This window comes from Xyrauchen texanus, chromosome 18, assembly GCF_025860055.1.
Source record: "Xyrauchen texanus isolate HMW12.3.18 chromosome 18, RBS_HiC_50CHRs, whole genome shotgun sequence".
In the NCBI taxonomy this organism is placed as follows: Eukaryota; Metazoa; Chordata; class Actinopteri; order Cypriniformes; family Catostomidae; genus Xyrauchen; species Xyrauchen texanus.
The window spans coordinates 23413576-23433645 of NC_068293.1; the positions used below are offsets into that span (position 1 = coordinate 23413576).

Below are 20070 nucleotides of genomic sequence, written 5' to 3' on the forward strand. Positions count from 1 at the left end.
ATTCACTCACAAATCAGTTCCAAGTGTTTCCACCACTTAACTGAAATGAACTTAACTGAACAAACTAAAGAAAAGCACTACATAATTGTAAAATTCATTCATTCATCAGCACTAAATCTCTTAGGGCTTTCTTTTCTATCCCATCATGCACTGTGCTCAATGGGGTGGCCACACATGATAACTCCTGCCACAACAATCCCCTGAGGTCTGCTTCACTCTCCACATCTGATCAATACTGTTCCATTAGACCAGGCAACAATATTGAATAACAGTTGCATGCTGATTCAGGAACCCGAGTGGCAATAAAACATATTGAAATTGTGTGAGCGTGTGTGGGATGGGGAGTGCTGCCAGTCGTATTCCCACTCAAAATAAATGCAGTATATTACATTTGACCTCAATCCAGTCTAGGAATGGGACTCTGGTTCTGATTCCTTAGCGATACTTTGTAGTTATTAAAAAGCACCAAACATTAGATTCAAACTATGTAATATATACTATATTTTATAAATGTTATGTATACACTCAGTGACCACTTTATTAGTTGCACCTGCACACCTACTTATTCATGCGATTACCTAATCAGCCATTTGTGTGGCATCAGTGCAATTTATAAAATCATACAGATACATGTCAGGAACTTCAGGTAATGTTCATATCAACCATCAGAATAGGGAAAAAATTTGATCTCAGTGATTTCGACAGTGGCATGATTGTTGGTGCCAGACGTGTTGGTTTGAGTATTTCCATAACTTCTGATCTCCTGGTATTTTCATGCACACTAGTCCCCAGAGTTTACTCAGAATGGTGCCAAAAATAAAAACATCTAGTGAATGACAGTTCTATCAGGAAGACCTGCAGACTGTGTGAAAAAAAGATGACATTTATTTGATGAATATAAAACAGAAATGTAATGTCTCTCTTTGGCGTAAGCCCAGTCTGGCGGTCCAAAGTTGGAGTACTCGGAACGTCATATCCTGCCGGAGATAGGAGGCAGGGGCGAGGAGCCTACACCCATACAGGATGGGATTCAACTGGTGGTGGAGGATGTCATTGTATAGGGAAGGATGTGCTGGGAGAGAGCCACCAACCACCACCATATAGGCATGAAAACTTATGGCTGATGGAGAGTTGAGCTTGTTTGATTATTTGGGTTAGGTCGACTATATTTCAGGTTGGATTAAGAAGACCAGCGGCCAAGCATCTTGACAGTGGATTCCAGTATACCTTGAAGAGCACTAGTAGAAGCTGCTCTGATGCAAAAGGAATACTCTCTTTATGGAGAGACCATAAAGTTTTAACCAGTGGCGGTAAATGGGGGCTTGGGATGGAATGATAAATTGGGGAGGAAATTTGAGATATCTAGTGTGGAAGCAAAAGGGAATGAACACGCACAATGGGAGATCAGAACGGAAAATAGGGAGTACTGCGTGATTGGCAGGAGGTGGAATAGTGGGCCCAGGTGGAGTAGTAGGAAGTGTGGACCGGGCAAGTCCTTTTTGCGTGGGAGTTGGAGCGAAATTTAAATGGGGCAGTAAAGAGGGGCTTAATCCGGCAGGAGGTCTGAGAGGGTTGGCAAGGATCTTTTTTTTTGCATGGTCAGTGGAACTCCTGGAAGCAAAATGAGGGAGGGAGACAGAGATTACATTGAAAAACCCAGGAATGTGTCTGGCTGAGATAATGAGGTTGCAGGAAATAATCTGCTATGTCAGACATCTCATAAGGGACATGATGGTTCGAGGAGAACCGAAATTTATTGATTATAGTGATGACTGCAGAGTTGTCGCAAAACTACAAAGTATTTGCGTGTCCAAAGGGAACCCCATATAATGCTGGCCGTGATGATGGGATACATTTCAAAGAGAGCGGATGGAGCGTAGAAGCTATATTGAAAAATATAGGCACAGGTTTTATCCAATGTTTGCCAGGCCTACTTACCTGCTACTAAAATGTAACGTCCCTGACCATGCATATTAAAGGTGAACAGCATCATATCGAAATGCTTTGATACTTAAAAGTAATGTACAGTAGTTGGGCTAACATGACTGTTAGGCTCACGAGCTTTGAAATTTGGAACACTGATAAAGCCTGAGTGCTTGAAGATCCCCATAGATTGAAACGAGGTTGGAACTAAGATGAGTGGATGATTTATGAAGACATACCAAACAAATTTCTGCATTTTAACGATGTCTGAATGAGTAATAAAACATAAATATGTCGTGAAATGGGAATTACTCCATGTATGACCTGATCATATGTCGATATGCATTATGCTGGTAATTGAATAATCTGATGAATAAGGGGATGCGTAGCGGAGCCTACCGCTAGGTGTGTCAGAGGTGTGCCACAACATTGGTGCTTACGAGAATGTGGAATTTTGTATAGAGTAAGAAAACGCTGTGCTTTACGGATCGGCATTAGTGCGCCGTTGGAGGTGCTCGGTTAGGAAACTCGAAATGTTGTACCGAACGAAACAAGTTATTTCTTTCACCAAGGACCCTTTCACAAGACTTTAGTGAAGGCTATATTAAACTGTGATACCATGCTCCCTCGGAGTGCCCACATCATGAGCGCTTTCTTTCCTAGTTAGTAGGGCATAGGGATGACAAATTGTATTGTAAAGCATCCACTACGTGAATAGAGCGAAGGCGACCAACAAAACAGGGATATCTTACTGAATGAAGAGATGGGACCCCGTACAATAAGCAATGACTGTACATGATGATATGACTGAATAATGATCTTAATTCCCCGATGGGGAACACTCGGGCATGCAACACAGTGAATGACATGCGAGTGAACCTTGACCGAGTTACCCTCATGTGATCACGCTGTGAACGCGTGATTGCCTGCCATTACTATGAGAGCGAATGCGCTGTTGACATGAAATACTGGCATTTGATATTGATGCGGATGTGTTATGATGAACAGACAGCATGGCAGCTAATGATGAACAGACAGCATGGCAACAGAATGCCTAGACCATGACTAGATAGAAATGCATTTGATGGATATAATAAGAACTTAGCTTATTTCTGATGGAAAACACTGCTGCCTGAGCCCATGATTTTGACGGACTTTGCGAGGAGCGCCCTCCTTCCGTGCCAGGTCGTGCATACTAATTGAGGATGCAGTAGCTCGATTGAGGGAGATCTCCAAAGTGAATGAGATATGGATGAAGATCCGGGTTTGCTGGTTGTTTAATCCCCATGGGTTTGATATGGGGAAAAGTTGAGATGAAGTGATGGTATCATTGGAAATGGAAGGCAGGCTTCCAGAGATGTTCTGTGCACTGGTTCTCCTTTGGCCTGGAGAGGTCAGAACATGTCTATTATGATTACAAGAAGGCGCAATCCCACTGAGAATCCGGAAATTTGCAGACATGTGTTGCGCCAGGAATGGTAAGGAGTTGTTAATAAGTCCATGTCCGTAGCTGGATATGGCTAGTCGGAGAGCAAAATAGACTCAACATCAGACAGCCCTATAGAATGATGTTGCCGTGTTAGCGCACTGAAACAGCAATGTGATAGATTGTGAGCAGACTTATAAAGCAATGGCTTACATGTGATTGGCTAGGGGTTTCCTAGTCTTCCCGCTAGAACTAAGCTGCACTTACATTTCTGTGGAAAGAAATGCCTCGTTGATGAGAGAGGTCAACAGAGAATGGCTAGACTGGTTGACTATTGTCAGCTGCGGTGGGCACAGGCTCACCAAAACTGGACAGTAGACGATTGGAAAAACCTGGTCTGATGAATCTCAATTTCTGCTGAGGTGCACAAATGGTAGGTCCAATGCAGCCTATGCTTTCTGTTCTTGGCAGACAGAAGTGGAACTCGACATGGTCTTCTGCTGTTGTAGCCCATTCGCCTCAAGGATCCACATGTTGTGCATTCTGAGATACTATTCTGCTCACTACAATTGTACAGAGGGGTTATCTGAGTCACCATAGCCTTTCTGTCAGCTCGAACCAGTCTGGCCATCCTCCATTGACCTCTCTCATCAACAAAGTGCTGATGTTTGATGTGATTTGACCAGTATCTGCATGATTTTATGCATTGCAATGCTGCCACACGATTGGCTGATTAGATAATCGCATGAATAAGTAGGTGTACAGGTGTACCTAATAAAGTGGTCACTGTGGTTCAGTGAATGAGTCTGGTGTTAATTGCTAATCCAATCTGGATGTGTGTACTTATTCTCGCAGCAAGGAGAACTCAGATTAATCTGCAATGTAGTGCAATGTGTGATGTCAAATGTTTCAGAAGAACGGCAGCTCATGCATTCGTACCATCAGATGCAGTGCAGCGAGATGCTAGCTCCCACAGCACCAGCCCCACTGCATACATGTCTATCCTGAGGAAAGAGTCCCGCTGGAAGTTGATGGCCCCCTCCAACACCTCTGGGGCCATGTAACGCCTTGTTCCCACCTGGAGAACACAAAATGATCATCACACTCTGATTAGCATAATAGTAATCTTCTCTAAACAATGGTCACATATTTACATGCAAGTGGTGCCTTTTGATGAGTACTACATCAGTGATATATAGGCCTTTTTCATTGAAGTAAGTGAAGATATTTGAATTATCTAAATACACTCTATGGCTTCAAATGCTCAAACATAATGAATTAGAATATCATGCAGGTAAAAGGGATTTAAAAGTACTGGCACTTAAGGATCAAATCAATCCTATAATTAATAAACATAAGAAAATCAATATTATCAATCATATTAGCAATCTTTCTACTGCAGTCAAGCCAGCTGTGATAAGAATATCAATATAGTTTGAACAACTATAGTGACAGATGATCATAAGTCTTCAATGGCCATAACTGTAGAATGCTGTAGGTAATGATAGCCAAAAGTGTGCATGTGCAAATGTCCTATGCGTGGACTTGATTGTTTTTGTACCTTTTGTAACATACAATAGGTAGTTTTATTTGACAAACTGTATGCTTACTTTTGCACTTTAAGCAGGAGCTGATGATCACCATGAATTCTGGAATGTCTCAACTGGCTTTCCATCAGAGAGCTGCACGGGTCCGATTTTGTAAATCTGCACCCGCCCATACCCGCAGTGCTTAAAACCGCATCCGACCCGTTTTCCGACAGCAGCAGTAATTAAAATCCGCAACCCGACACGATCCACTTAAAATTGAACCAAGACCCGACCCGCACCCGAAATAAAATCAGTTTAGCCAATCACATTATAGACACACTTTTTTCACATTTTTATTGCCTTTGGCAGATTGCCTTAAGACAAGGACAACAGCCAAAGCTGTCAAAAAGCCGATAGCCTATACAGAACATGGCTAACGTTACCACAAAACAATGCAATTTCATCTAGCACATCAGACAATTTCACACCACACATAGGCCTACTTAACAGTTTTAAATTAGACAATAACAAACAGTGTAGGCTATGTGATAATTTTAAATGAAAGAAAAGTTCACAGACAGCCTGGTTATGGTGTCCTTATCATCTCTACGAGGCACCTTCAGTTCTGTCCCCTTTGAAAGATACTGTTCGATAGAACTGGTGTTCGGTTTGTTACTGCAGGTATCTGCGTGCTTCCTCAGCGACGAAGTTCCATATTTTCGGCTATCGAACACGAAAACTTTAAGGCAGGTTTTGCATGCAGCAAAGCCTTTCACAATGTTGCTTTCTTCATCAGAGATGACTCCAAATTTCTCCCACACACTTGACTTGAGTTTCGATGAAGTATTGTCGACAACTTTATAATCTCCTCTAGCTATTTTTTTTTCAACTCCTCACTATCCATCTAAACGACTCATGCAGCAGTTCGAGTGGTTGTGTGATTTTTTAAAAGTGAATGTAACGTTAGGCCTAGAGACTCATGGGAGGGCGCGGGCTCAAATAAACTAAAAACAAATATTTTATCAACTTGAAATACAGGGCAGGCATAGTTTTGTAGATGTGTTCCTAAAAATATGCATTTATTTTTACATTTGCACGTGACTGTTTTGAACCCGTGTTTAGACCCGCGTTTCCCCGTGTCCGACCCGACCCGCATCCGTATCCGACACAGTTGGATATTTTTCACCCGTTTGACCAAAATTTGCGGGTACCCCGAACCCGTGCAGGACTCTGCTTTCCATCAGCACTTACCTGCCCATGTGTGTCCCCAGCTGACTTTCCTGCCTCAAATTTCAGAGCCAGACCAAAGTCCGCTATACAGGCTGACAGGTTTGCCTTCAGTAGCACATTCTTGCTCTTAATATCCCTATTCAAACACAATACAAAGGAACAAATATGTAAAAGCAGCTAATTAAAATGGTCACATAAGCCAATTTAAGGGAATATAGGTGGCACATAATTAAAAATAGTGGTCGCCAGGTTCAATATATCCAAGTAGTGGGATGGTTCTTGGAGGGTGCTGCATCTCTTACCTGTGTGCGATTGCTGTTTTGTGGCCATCTCTGTGTCCTGGGATGTCGGCATGCAGGAAAGCCAGGCCTCGAGCCATGGTCTGAGCAATGTGACACAGATCATTCCACGTCACTACATTTGCCTTTAGATAGTCTGTCAGTGAGCCCTGGGCACAGACAGCAGAAAAGTTTTGATCAATCATGGCTTTGCAGTTCACATAAAACTACTAAAACTGTTTAACTGATAACAATATGAGAGAACTTATCAACTCAGCAATAACATCCAGCATGACTGCAAATGAAGTATCTGCAAAACTCAATTTGTGTGCCACACAATTTTTTTGCTAATTTCAGTCAAAATATATTTCTAATGATCTCTTTACATAATTTTTTTTAATTTTGTGCAATAGAACTCTACTTGCAAACGACAAACAAAAATATTTCTTATGTAATCAACAATCTATATTAGTGGTTGACCGGCATGTGTTTTTTAATGGCCGATGCTGATTTCCAGAGAGCAGGGTGGCCGATATATCACACAATTTTATATAGTAAATTGCACACATAAAATAGCAAAAAAAATTATAAACTCTTATTTTTTACATGTTTACTCAAAATTTCACATAATCCTTTAACTTTAATCTTTAAAAAATAAGATTGTGCTTGAAATGGTAGACAGCATTTTCTTCTGATTTCTGTTAGTCATCCAATTTTAGTAATTAATTTGCACATAAATAAATAGTTAATATATTAGGAAGAAGGAAATAACAGCAACCACAGATGGCATGTGTGCATTAGCAGTTACATTTTGTCACAAAAGACCAAATCAAACCAAGTGTATATACTGAGCACAATGAATATGACTGTGATGAGGAGGGTGGGGCCGAGCTGTTAGGATGGACGCCTGACGCTGTGTTACCGCAATCAGCCGGGAGAGGGATAAAGAGGAACCGGAGAAGCCAGTTTGGGAGAGAGAGGGAGGTGCACATAGCCACTAAACGTGTGCATTCCGTCTGTTGGACTGAAAAGTCATCAGAATGAGAGAACACATGGTGCTGTGTGTGCGTTATGGTTTTGTTATGATGAAGAGCAGTTTTATGTTGTGTTGAATTTAAATTATTTTGGTTGTAATCCTGGTTCCTGCTCCCTCCTTGAGGATGAGACCTGTGAGCAAGTGACCTGTCTGCCACAGTAGTGCCAAAACCCGGGATTGGAGGAAGACGCGCCTTCAGAGACACCTCGCCGCTAAAAGAAGACTGTGACGCCGAGGGCATGATCAATCCGGTGGTACTGGAGCGGTTCATCAGTACGCTACAGGAAGTAACGGCTGAGGGTTCCAGTGTAATCGCCTCGCATCGCTGAGGACTGCTGTGCAGCTGGCTGAGGACCGAATGGAGGTGTGGTAGGAAACTGGAGTTTTTTCTTTCTTTTTCACTTCTCTTTTTATTTTCTCTCTCTCTCTCTCTCTCTCTCTCTCTCTCCCTCTCTCTCTTTCCCTCTCCCTCCCCTCATCCTACTCATGTCCCCAGGAGGTGGGGAAGGCCAGCCAGCGGAAGAATGGCCAAAAGGATAACACCTCCACCAGGAAGGGAGGGGGGAGTAAGTCAGGCCAGTTGGTTCCCCGTTAGGATGGACGCCTGGCGCTGAGTTACCGCAATCAGCCGGGAGAGGGAGCCGGAGACGCCAGTTCGGGAGAGAGTGGAAGGTGCCCACAGCCGCTAAACATGTGCATTCCATCTGTTGGACTGAAAAGTCATCAGAACGAGAGAGCACACAGAGTTGTGTGTGCGTCATGGTTTTGTTATGCTGCAAAGCAGTTTTATGTTGTGTTGAATTAAAAGTCTTTTGATTGTAAACCCGGTTCCTGCTTCCTCCTTTACGGTGAGCAAGATACCTGTCTGCCACAATGACATTTGCTTATAGCACACATGAAGAGCTGTTGCTCTCAAGCGCTAGTGCAGATCCAATGAGCAGCAAACAGTTTACACAGCTCAGATCGCCTACTTCTCACAGACTGACTGTCATGCAAAATTTGTAAATCAGAGGAACAGAATTTTGATTCAGATTGATAGATGCTTCAGAGAAAGATATTATATGAGTGCTCAACAGGAAGAAAATGCTGGATTTTTGTGAATTACATCTGTTTAAACAAGATATCCTCATTTTTGCAGACAGTATAGGAAAGAAGCATTATGTTTGCCTTTTTATCATAACACAAGGAAATGAAGCGTTACAGGGAACTGTTGAAAAGAGACTCATAGAATACATGCTTTAGACGAAGATATACGATCACTCCAAAGGACGCTGGATTTGTTCAAACGAGATATCTTTTTAAACGAGATATCCACATACTTGCAGAAGGAACATGATATTAGTTTTATTGATATTTGCATTTTTATCATTAGACAAGACAGTTAAAAGTTAGAGTGAACTGTTGACGAGAGAGAGGAAGATGGAAACAGGCAAGCACTATATTATATATTACCAGTAGTTATATTGATCTATATCTATATTGCTATTTGATTCTTTCTGTGTCTGGAGAACAAATCTCATGCAGACCATCACAACTAAGTGTTTTATAGACAACACTGCAAATCTATGGACAGAAGTTTGTCAGAAGCTTGCATAAATAGCTTTTATTTTTTATGTGATGTATTATTTCTACTTATCCTTTATCAGTGTTCCTTGTTATGTTTATTTCACAGTCTTCAGATGGTGGGATTGATTGTTTAAATGAGCAAGAGCAATAAAAAACTATTGCAAAAGAGTACAATGTGTAACACTGCTATCTTGATGGCAGAGAGATTAATTTGAAAACTTTGACATCACGTTTCTCAACTGAACATCTTATAAATCCATAAACTCATGCACTTTGCTGGCCATGAAACTGGATGAGTTTCATAAAATGTGACCCTGGATCCTGTTACATGCTCATATGCATTAGTGCATGTTAAAGCCAAGGCCACAGGAAAAAAAATAAATCAACGTTACGACAACCACAAACAACAATTACCAAAAGACCACCCCTTTCTAAGTGTGTCGCTGAAGCTAGCCAAAAATGTACAACCAATATAAAGCTACAAACCTTCTCATGGTAAGCCGTGATGAGCCACAGTTCAATGTCCAGGTTGATTCCCCTCTTCTCGGCACTGATAAAATGCAGAAGATTCTCATGCCTCATGCCGGGGAGATTGTAAATGTCATACTCGTTCTGCCAAGACAGCTTGTCCTGAGAAAGACATAACGTACACCGTTATTACAGAACACTGGCAGGATGGGAAATCCTCTAGAATATTGATTCTCTGTAATGTAAGGCTGCTTGCTGACTATTAGAAACAATTGATAAGACATTCACTGTCAACTCAGTTTCTGTAAGCGAGGTCTTTTCCACACCGGATGCAAACGTAGCACATCATTTTTCTGCCATCCATACTAACAGCTTTCACAAAGGGCAGTTTGGTGCAGAACCTGTTTTTGCTGAATGCATTCTTAACTCTGCAGAAAACACTTTAATGCACTATAAATCTATTTATTAACATTATTGTTTCCAATAGAGGCTTTTATGGAGTAGCCAAAATAATGGATTAAACTATTCACCCACAATTTAAATGCAATAAATTTGACTGAATGCAGATAATTTAAAGGAATAGTTCACCCAAAAATGAAGATTCTCTCATTATTTACTCACCATCATGCCATCCCAGATGTATATGACTTTCTTTCGTCTGCTGAACACAAATTAAGATTTTTAGAAGAATATTTCAGCAATGCATGCCCATACAATGCAAATGAATGGGTGGCCAAAATTTGGACACTCCAAAAATCACATACAAGTAATCCATATGACTCCTTATCATCTGAAGTGATATGATAGCTGTGGGTGAGAAACAGATCAGTGTATAAAGGGGCATTCAGTAGTTCTCTAGCTAGAGTTAGTATTGCTCTTCTTCGTGTGCTTTAAGTACCGATGCGACAGTGGTGTTCGACGGTGTACTGCCATCTTTCGTCATGAATCAGCATGATCATCTCTGTTGCCTGTACCAGCTCTAGCATGTCATTTGCATCTGGAAAATGTCGGAGTTTGAGGTAATTTCTAAAGTTATTGTGGCAGCGGGGGCGTGGTCAAGCGCCCGTCCGGGAGAGAAAAGCGGTAAGGGCGCTCACACCTGAGCTAAATGATAACTAACACCTGTGTCTAATTTCAGTAACGTGAGGAGAGCGGCATAAAAGGGCAGGAGCGACGGAGCATGAGGGAGAGAACCAAGGAAGACTGTCTCTGATGTGTTATAAAAAAAAACGTAAGAATTAAAAACTTACCCCTTAAGTTGACGTTTGTTTCCGTCCCGTCCTTGAGCTATTTCACAGTGGTGCAGAAACCCGGGACTATTTTTTTTGGTTACGTAATGGAACCAAGTCGCCCCATAGAGTCCTCCCAGCTGGCGGAAATCCTCCAGTCCCTCGCTAATCTCCATCAGGGCCACCAACAAACCCTGCTTGAGCTCCGGCAGGATCAAGATCGGCGGTTCTTCGAGGTCATGTGGGCTCAGGCAGAGGACCGACTCGCTATCCGGAGCCTCCTCAGCCAGGAGGCTGCGTCAGCCCCAGCCGCGACCCCGGACACCCACGCTACGCTGCCCCCGCCCATGTTACAGAAGATGGGGGTGGCAGATGATCCTGAGGCCTTCCTCGACCTCTTTGAGAGGACGGCTGAAATCTGGGGCTGGCCGCCTGAACAATGGGCAGCCCGGCTAATTCCTCTCCTGTCCGGGAAGCACAGCTCGCGGCACAACAACTGCCAGCGACGAGCCTCCTGGCTTATTCTGACCTGAAGAGGGCCATTCTGCAGCGGGTTGGTCGGAGCCCGGAAGAGAATCGCCAGCTCTTCCGGAGCATGAAGCTGGAAAAATCCGACCGCCCGTTTGCGTTTGTTCAACGGCTCCGGGACGCTTGTCGGCGGTGGCTGCTCGCGGGGGACCGCGACGTCGAGGGAGTTATCGATCAGGTGGTACTGGAGCAATTTACGCAAAGACTGCCCAGGAGAACGGCGGAATGGGTCCAGTGCCACCGCCCGGCGTCGCTGGAGGCAGCTGTGCAGCTTGCGGAGGACCACCTGGCGGCGATCCCGAGGGCAGATGAGCCCTCCCCCTCTCTCTCTCTCTCCCCTTCCCCTGTGTCTTCCCCTGTTCCCCCCTGTTCCCTCTCGCTCTGCTCTCTCCCCAGGACCCGTTCCTGCCCCCCGCAGGCGTGGAGGATACAGTCGACCAGCTTCCCGGTCGTGGGAGAACCCGCCCAACCCTTCCCCGTCTTTCAGTCGCTCTCCTCCTCAGGTGGTGGCGCCCGCCAGCACGGGTGCGGCCGTGGCGCCTGGGCCGGTCTGCTGGAGGTGCGGGGACCCGGACCACTTCCGGGATCAGTGTCCGCTGATGGAGGTGGGGACGGTGGTGCGGGTCTCCGATGTCCCGCAGGCTGCCCCCGGTCGGGCTGGAGCGTACCGGATCCCGGTAAGGATCCAGGGGGGTACATACCAAGCTTTGATGGATACCGGCTGTAATCAGACCACCATCCACCAACGCTTGGTTCAACCCGGGGCTTTGGGCACAGCTAAACGGGTGAGGGTGAGGTGTGTGCATGGGGATATTCACAAGTATCCCATGGTGACTCTGGCAATTAAATTCCGGGAGAAAAGCATAGTGTGGAGGCAGCGGTTAGTTCCCGCCTCACCCATCCGCTAATCTTGGGTACTGATTGGCCAAATTTTAGAAATGTATTAGAGGGAGTCTGTGCGGATGGGTCCTGCATGAAAGTAAAGAGATGTGTGATGTGCGATGCTTTGGCGGGGAGGCGGAGCCGGGGCCGTCCTCGGCTGCTCCAGGTGACGAGGGAAGGGGCGAGGGGACACCCCTCCTCTCAGGGAGTTCCTTGAGGGGGATTTTCCCTTGGAGCAGTCGCGGGATGAAACCCTTAAGCACGCCTTTGACCAAGTGAGAGTAATCGATGGTCAGCAACTCCGGCCGGGTGTCGCCGTTTCATATCCGTATTTTTCAGTTATTAAAGATCGGTTGTATAGAGTGACGCAGGACGCTCAAACAAAGGAGGAGGTGACACAATTGTTGATTCCACGGAGCCGCCGGGAAATGGTTTTCCAGGCGGCTCACTATAATCCTATGGCCGGTCACCTGGGGGAACGGAAAACACTTTTCCGTCTAATAGCCCGTTTCTATTGGCCGGGCATTGGCGGCGACGTCCGCAGGTGGTGTGCGGCGTGCCGCGAATGTCAGCTGGTGAACCCACCAGCCACCCCAAAAGCGCCTTTGCGCCCCCTTCCATTGATCGAGGTTCCCTTCGAGAGAATTGGAATGGACCTCGTCGGGCCATTAGAACGGACGTCACGCGGACATCGCTTTGTGTTAGTCCTGGTGGATTACGCAACGCGGTATCCGGAAGCAGTGCCTCTGAGCAACATCTCAGCACGCAGTGTTGCAGGGGCACTCTTCAAGATAATCTCCCGGGTGGGGGTTCCGAAGGAAATCCTCACCGACCAAGGCACTACTTTTATGTCACGAACACTTCGCAAACTTTACGAATTATTGGGCATTAAATCGATTCGCACTAGCGTGTACCACCCTCAGACGGATGGACTGGTGGAACGATTTAATAGAACACTCAAAAATATGATTCGTAAATTCGTGCACGAAGACGCTAGGAATTGGGATAAGTGGCTGGACCCCCTGTTGTTCGCAGTACGAGAGGTTCCGCAAGCCTCCACAGGGTTTTCCCCATTTGAGCTACTGTACGGACGACGCCCACGCGGGGTCCTCGACGTCATCCGTGAAACTTGGGAGGAGGGACCTTCTAGTGCCAAAAATGAAATTCAATACGTTCTTGATCTTCGAGCAAAACTCCACACGCTGGGGCAATTAACACAGGAGAATTTGCTCCAGGCTCAAGAACGCCAACGCCGGCTGTATGACAGGGGTGCTCAGCTACGGGAATTTGCACCGGGAGATAAAGTGCTTGTATTACTCCCAACATCAAGCTCAAAATTACTCGCCAAGTGGCAAGGACCGTTTGAGGTCACACGACGAGTAGGGGACCTCGATTATGAAGTCAAACGTACCGATAGAGGGGCGCGCGTCAAATATATCACCTCAACCTCCTGAAATTGTGGAGGGAAGAGGCGGCCTCTGTGACGTTGGCAACGGTAGTTCCGGAGAAGGCGGAGCTCGGACCGGAGGTAAACAAAGCCTGCGATCCTAACACCCCGGTTCTGTGTGGAGACCACCTCTCACCACGCCAACTCGCAGAGGTTTCCGAACTGCAAAAGGAGTTTGCGGACGTGTTCTCTCCTCTACCGGGCCGTACAGACCTCATACAACACCACATCGAGACCGAACCGGGCGTAGTGGTACGTTGCCGCCCTTATCGCTTGCCCGAACATAAAAAAAAATAGTTCGGGAAGAATTGGACGCGATGCTGGACATGGGAGTAATAGAAGAATCTCACAGCGATTGGTCCAGTCCGGTCGTCCTTGTTCCCAAGAGCGCCGGGTCTGTCCGTTTCTGTGTGGATTATAGAAAAGTCAATGCGGTGTCTAAATTTGATGCGTACCCAATGCCCCGTGTTGATGAACTGCTCGATCGGTTAGGTTCTGCTCGGTTTTATTCGACCTTGGATCTAACGAAGGGTTATTGGCAGATCCCCTTGACACCAATATCCCGTGAAAAAACGGCCTTCACCACGCCGTTCGGATTACACCAATTCGTGACGCTTCCTTTCGGTTTGTTCGGGGCACCAGCCACGTTTCAGCGCCTCATGGATAGGATCCTCAGACCGCATACTGCTTACGCCGCTGCGTATCTAGATGATATCATCATTTATAGCAATGATTGGCAGCGGCACTTGCAACATCTGAAGGCCGTCCTGAGATCGCTGAGACGGGCGGGGCTCACGGCAAACCCGAAAAAGTGCGCGGTTGGGCGTGTGGAGGTACGGTATCTGGGGTTCCACTTGGGTCATGGCCAGGTGCGACCCCAAATTGACAAGACCGCGGCGATTGCGACTTGCCCTAGACCCAAGACCAAAAAGGGGGTGAGGCAGTTCCTGGGGCTGGCTGGCTATTATAGACGGTTTGTTCCTAATTATTCGGATGTCACCAGCCCGCTGACTGACCTTACTAAAAAGGGAGCTCGGATCCGGTCCAGTGGTCGGAGCAGTGCCAACAGGCGTTTACAGACATTAAAGCTGCACTTTGTGGGGGCCGCTTTTGCATGCACCTGACTTCTCTCTCCCTTTTGTTTTGCAGACGGACGCTTCAGACAGAGGGCTGGGGGCCGTACTCTCGCAGGTGGTGGAGGGAGAGGAGCCCGGTGCTGTACATTAGCCGGAAGCTCTCCTTGAGGGAGACTAAGTACAGCACCGTGGAGAAGGAGTGTCTGGCCATCAAGTGGGCGGTTCTCACCCTCCGATACTATCTGCTGGGGCGGGCCTTCACCCTCTGCTCGGATCATGCCCCACTGCAGTGGCTCCACCGCATGAAAGACACTAACGCCCGGATCACCCGTTGGTATCTGGCCCTCCAGCCTTTTAAGTTCAAGGTGGTCCACAGACCGGGGTGCAGATGGCTGCCGCTGACTTCCTCTCCAGGAATGGGGGGGAGTGGTAGGCAGGCCGGATGACGCCCCGGCCTGAGTCGGGCGGTGGGGGTATGTGGCAGCGGGGGCGTGGTCAAGCGCCCGTCCGGGAGAGAAAAGCGGTAAGGGCACTCACACCTGAGCTAAATGATAACTAACACCTGTGTCTAATTTCAGTAACGTGAGGAGAGCGGCATAAAAGGGCAGGAGCGACGGAGCATGAGGGAGAGAACCAAGGAAGACTGTCTCTGATGTGTTATAAAAAAAAACTTAAGAATTAAAAACTTACCCCTTAAGTTGACGTTTGTTTCCGTCCCGTCCTTGAGCTATTTCACAGTTATTTATTACTACTATAATATAATTGCTGTGCCTAAAAACAAACGTCAGAAATAAAGTGAACATCCTTCTACTGTTAAGGATACATCATTATTGTCCCTCATATCAATAATCTTTAGAGACTGTCTACATTTCATGTTATCTAATAAAGACAGTTATTACCTTTATTAGAGAACTGCTTAGCGTAAAATTAACCTAATTGTTGACACATTCCTACACACTACACAAAATCCACAACAATCACTGTGCCAAGCTACTTTGCACAAAACTAATGAAGACGTAGGTGCCTTACCATTACCAATGTTTACTCTAGTTTTTTGCCTTTGCTTGTCTTTCTGTCTTCTTGCTTCAGACCTTTTATGCTTCTTTGGCAGTACAGCTACTGGTTCTTCAGTTATCTCTGCTGCTAAAGCACAATAAATAAGTAGGTTCCACTGTATTCTTTTCGCTCTTCGCATCACCAAACAACAAAACTGTGTGCTACATAAGCATAGACAAGCATATCTACATAGATATGGCAGTCAATGAGCGTGAGGATTCTCTTCTTTGAGTTTGAATGAAACAACGCAGGTCATGTGATTTCAACATGGTGAAACACATTGAAGGAGGTGACCCGCACCATGTAGAATAAAACACTTTTTTATAAAAAGCTATTATGAGTACAGTCTTCATCTCATTTGAGTGTACACCATTCGGATCAAACTTCACAAAAAAACAATTCATTAAATTGGTTCATGTGTAATTTTCTTTAAATTGCTCCAAATTTCTGAATGCACTTTTATGTAAATAGTTGTTTAAAATTCTTCTTCCTGTCCAATAGTATGCAAGAAGAATATGATTCACCAAAAACACAAGAAGAAGAATGTGAAAGTGAAGCCTGATTGACGTTACATTCAAGTCCTCCAGGGAAGTTTGTGCTTCCGAGGTCGGAGATCGTACATACGATGTCATGTGTGTTCAAGTGAGTTTAATTGGAAAGAATGGACCCATATTGCAATTTCTTATTTATGTATTTTTCTCATACTGAAGCTAAGAAGCATTTTCAGCACGAATGCAACAAAATGAAGTGAAAGCCGCACATTAGGTGTGTAATTAATGCTTTATCGATCTAGTTTATCATTCTTGTGCGGCTACATATAATGATGGAACATGTAGTTTTATTGCACAAACCTGCATAAACAAGCTAAAATGTGTCTTATTTTAAGGCAAGCTTTATTGTTATTCTTTATTAACAGTATAAATGCATACAGACTGAATACCTTAAACTGCACGGTCAAAATCCACAAGCAAAACAGAATTATTACCAATAACAATTTGATTCCGCCACGACTCTTAAATTGACATGCCCCCAAATCAGAAAGTCTGAGCTCAAAGGAAATCCTGAGTTTCCCTCTCGTAATTATGACTTTGTGGTGGCGTTCATGTGCGCTCAACTTGTAAATATGATCATTCCGAAAAGACTTGGACAGCATGAGCAGGGAGGATAATTTATAGTAAAAATGGACTTAAATATTGATCTGTTTCTCACCCACACCTATGAAATCCCTTCTGGAGACATTGATTTAACCACTGGATTCATATGGATTACTTTTATGTTGACGTGTCATTTTTGCAGCATCAAAATTTTGGCACCTATTCACTTGCATTGAATGGACCAAATGAGTTGAAAAATTCTTCATTTGTGTTCTGCTGAAGAAAGAAATCACACATATATGGGATGGCATAAGAGTGAGTAAATGATGAGAGAATTTTCATTTTTGGGTGAACTATTAATTTAAGCAGTTTATATCCTGAAATTTGAGGTTTAGGTTCTGTACATAATAAATTAATTATAATTTGAATGTAAATGCAGTCCTCCTCAAGTAAATTAGATTATAAAATGATTATGTCCTGCTTATGAGGGTTTTTGAGTCACAGAAACTCAAAATGTTATTTACTATTGCATCTATATAAAAACACATGTTAGATCAACAATTTTCGCCAAATGTTGTCCCAACTAGTCTAACAGAGTTGTCTGAACGAACAGTTTCATATCGAACAATGTTGCTTATCTGCGAGTTCCCAGCATGCATTGCAGCATAAATAAATTATGTGTTTAGTGTCAAAGGCAAATTTTTTGTTGTTTGCTGATGTTATTTATGCAGTTTTTGTTGTTTTCCGTTGCCAATGTTAGTCAATTGTTGTGTGATTGTGAAAAAATGAAAGTTGTGAAATGATAATTGGCTGATCAAGAAATGAGTAGTTCTCTCAACAAGAACTTTTGCATTTAGTGAACAAACAAATTCACATTGACTAAAAAAAGCAAAGTTACTGAGGACATTTATCAAAACAGTCGTTCAGAGAACCCAAAAATCTGCCATTGAGCCAATGAGCCTGCTGTTTTAATTAAGGCCTGGGCTTTACTTTGCACTTACTTTGTTTTTGTGCATTCTGGATCAGATCATGCCTTGTTGACCACGTTGCCATTCAAAGTATATCTTCCTGACCGCAAGCGAATACGAACACGTTAGATGCATGCCCAGTACAACTTCTTTGTGATAGTCTTTCAGCACAGTAAATAGCAGGTGCATGTGATGAGGATGCGCACAGTTGAGGACCGTGTCCATGTGTCAAGAAAATCTGGGTTGCACATAGTCAGTCTGCACAGACTGTGCTGATGACGAAATTTGCATCAAACATACTGTTAGCGTGGAACAATCAGTAATGTGGACAACTGAAATATGGCCTTTATGCTGCAGTTTTTCACACGCACTGCCATGGCATGCAGTGTGAAACAGTTGTAAGTATACAAATCTATAAAGTGATTGGTGAATGAGGTGAATAATTTCATTAAACTACTGAACTCCCACCAAACTCACTCTGGTCAATAAGGGATACTGACTTTTGTTAGGAAGACGCACACTATTTGAGCTTTACGTTTTGAAGTCATTAGCTTCATACCACAATAACATCTTTGCTGTTAATTTTTTTAAACACATTTTTTTGTGAACACTGCACGTGCAATAACTGCTGTGGTCCATGTAAATGTGAATCCACCTAATGGGTTCTATGGGTTCACAGGCTGATATATGGCTCAGCTCCACTGGCAGTGTAATTGATTAAGCTGGTTAAATTAACTCAGCAGCTTTAGCTTGAGCAGATTCTCTGGCCTTGGGTCCATGTGGTACCTGAATGGGGAAGATCTTCACTGCCACATAGTCATTGAGCAGCTTAGCCTTCCACACACAGCCAAACCGCCCCCTAGCTTTGATTTCCAACAACTGCAGTGGCTTCTGGACCAAGGTGGGAGATGGTGGCATGGGTCCAGGGTCCTGAAAGGCAATAAATAATAAAGGGTATAAACAAAGCCTTTTAGGGATTAGAGCAGACATGTTGTTGAAAAATCTGCTATAGACTTCACAGTGGTGACCATCATTTTCAACCGAGGCTCCATAGCGACTATCTAAATAACATGCTGGCTGTGGTACAAACTGATTTGGAACACCCTATGCAAGGTCATTAGAGTGATTTAATCAAACACAATAAAGGCATTCCAATAGGATGTGTGTATAACAGATAAATCTGAAGGACCTTTCAAAGTGACCATTATTGAAAAACGAATGATTCTCTATATACATAGCATACCAGCTTGAAAGTGGAAACTGCTTGCATTTATTACTAAAATATACAGTACATATCAAATGACAATACATACTTTACATATATTCTAAACTACAGACTAAATTACAGCAATAAGAACATCTGAGCATCAGAAACAAGATCAACTTCTGTTGATCACTGGTGAAACTTTTGATCCCCATTTTATTTTGTGCTCACTTCAATTCATATCCATGCAAACACAGGAGAATGGGTACATAAGCACATGCACAGAATTTTTGCCTTTCACACAAACTTTGAACTTTGACCAATGTATGGTTATAAAGTTGGTTGACAAATGAAGAATCTAAATGCCACAGGTTGACCTCTTGCCTTAACAAAAAAACTCCACGATATCGACGATAAGCTTTTGAGAAATTTTCTATATTTAGCCTGTGTTCTACATCTAGACATGTATGTTGCTAAAAACACTAGCAGTTTACCTTTCTTGTCGTATGTTTCCAATGGCGCGTGCTGAACGATTGTGAGCGAGCGCTTTCAATTCCGAGCGTCAAGCTCGCGAGGTGGATTGTAAAATTGACAGCAGTGCTGGGCAAGCAGTTCCCTAGCGTTGGGAGTGGATTTGTGCGGATTTCTTCCACGTCAGTGGAAACGCAATAATAATATTGGGATAATATTTTTTGCCATATTGCCCAGCCCTAATATATATATATTACACTTTTATGGTGTGTGTGGGAGTTTTAGAGAGTTTGTCCATTTTGAATGTTGACATTGTCACGGTGAACTGTTGAGTTATGGCAAGAGCTATGTAAATATTCTTCGAAAATGTCTACTTTTGTGTTCCATAGAAAAAATAACAGCAAGTGGGTTTGGAACAACATGAGGGTAAGTAAATTATTACAGATTTTTCATTTTTAGATGAACTATTCCTTTAAAAGAACACACACTTCAGTTCAGAAGAGAAGCTGAATTGCTTATAATTTTGTACGAAACTGGAGTACAGGTAGATGTTACTTTTTCAATTTATTCTCAACCACATATAATAAAGTTGGTCTAAAGAAATCTATTGTGACCACCAACTTTACTGTTTTTTACATTATAGGCATAAGGATGAACAC

General features: G+C 43.9%; 1 protein-coding gene across 1 annotated transcript in view; it reads right to left on the reverse strand.

Moving 5' to 3' along the window:
* Window positions 1-20070, reverse strand: part of LOC127658744 (activin receptor type-2A-like) — an 84242-nt gene that overhangs the window by 4330 nt on the left and 59842 nt on the right. The window contains exons 6-10 of the mRNA XM_052148217.1: window positions 18523-18666; window positions 9475-9618; window positions 6411-6556; window positions 6130-6244; window positions 4289-4427 (exon numbers count right to left, since the gene is read on the reverse strand). Of these exons, the coding sequence (XP_052004177.1) occupies window positions 4289-4427; window positions 6130-6244; window positions 6411-6556; window positions 9475-9618; window positions 18523-18666 (688 nt within the window). The remainder of the gene's footprint in view (window positions 1-4288; window positions 4428-6129; window positions 6245-6410; window positions 6557-9474; window positions 9619-18522; window positions 18667-20070) is intronic.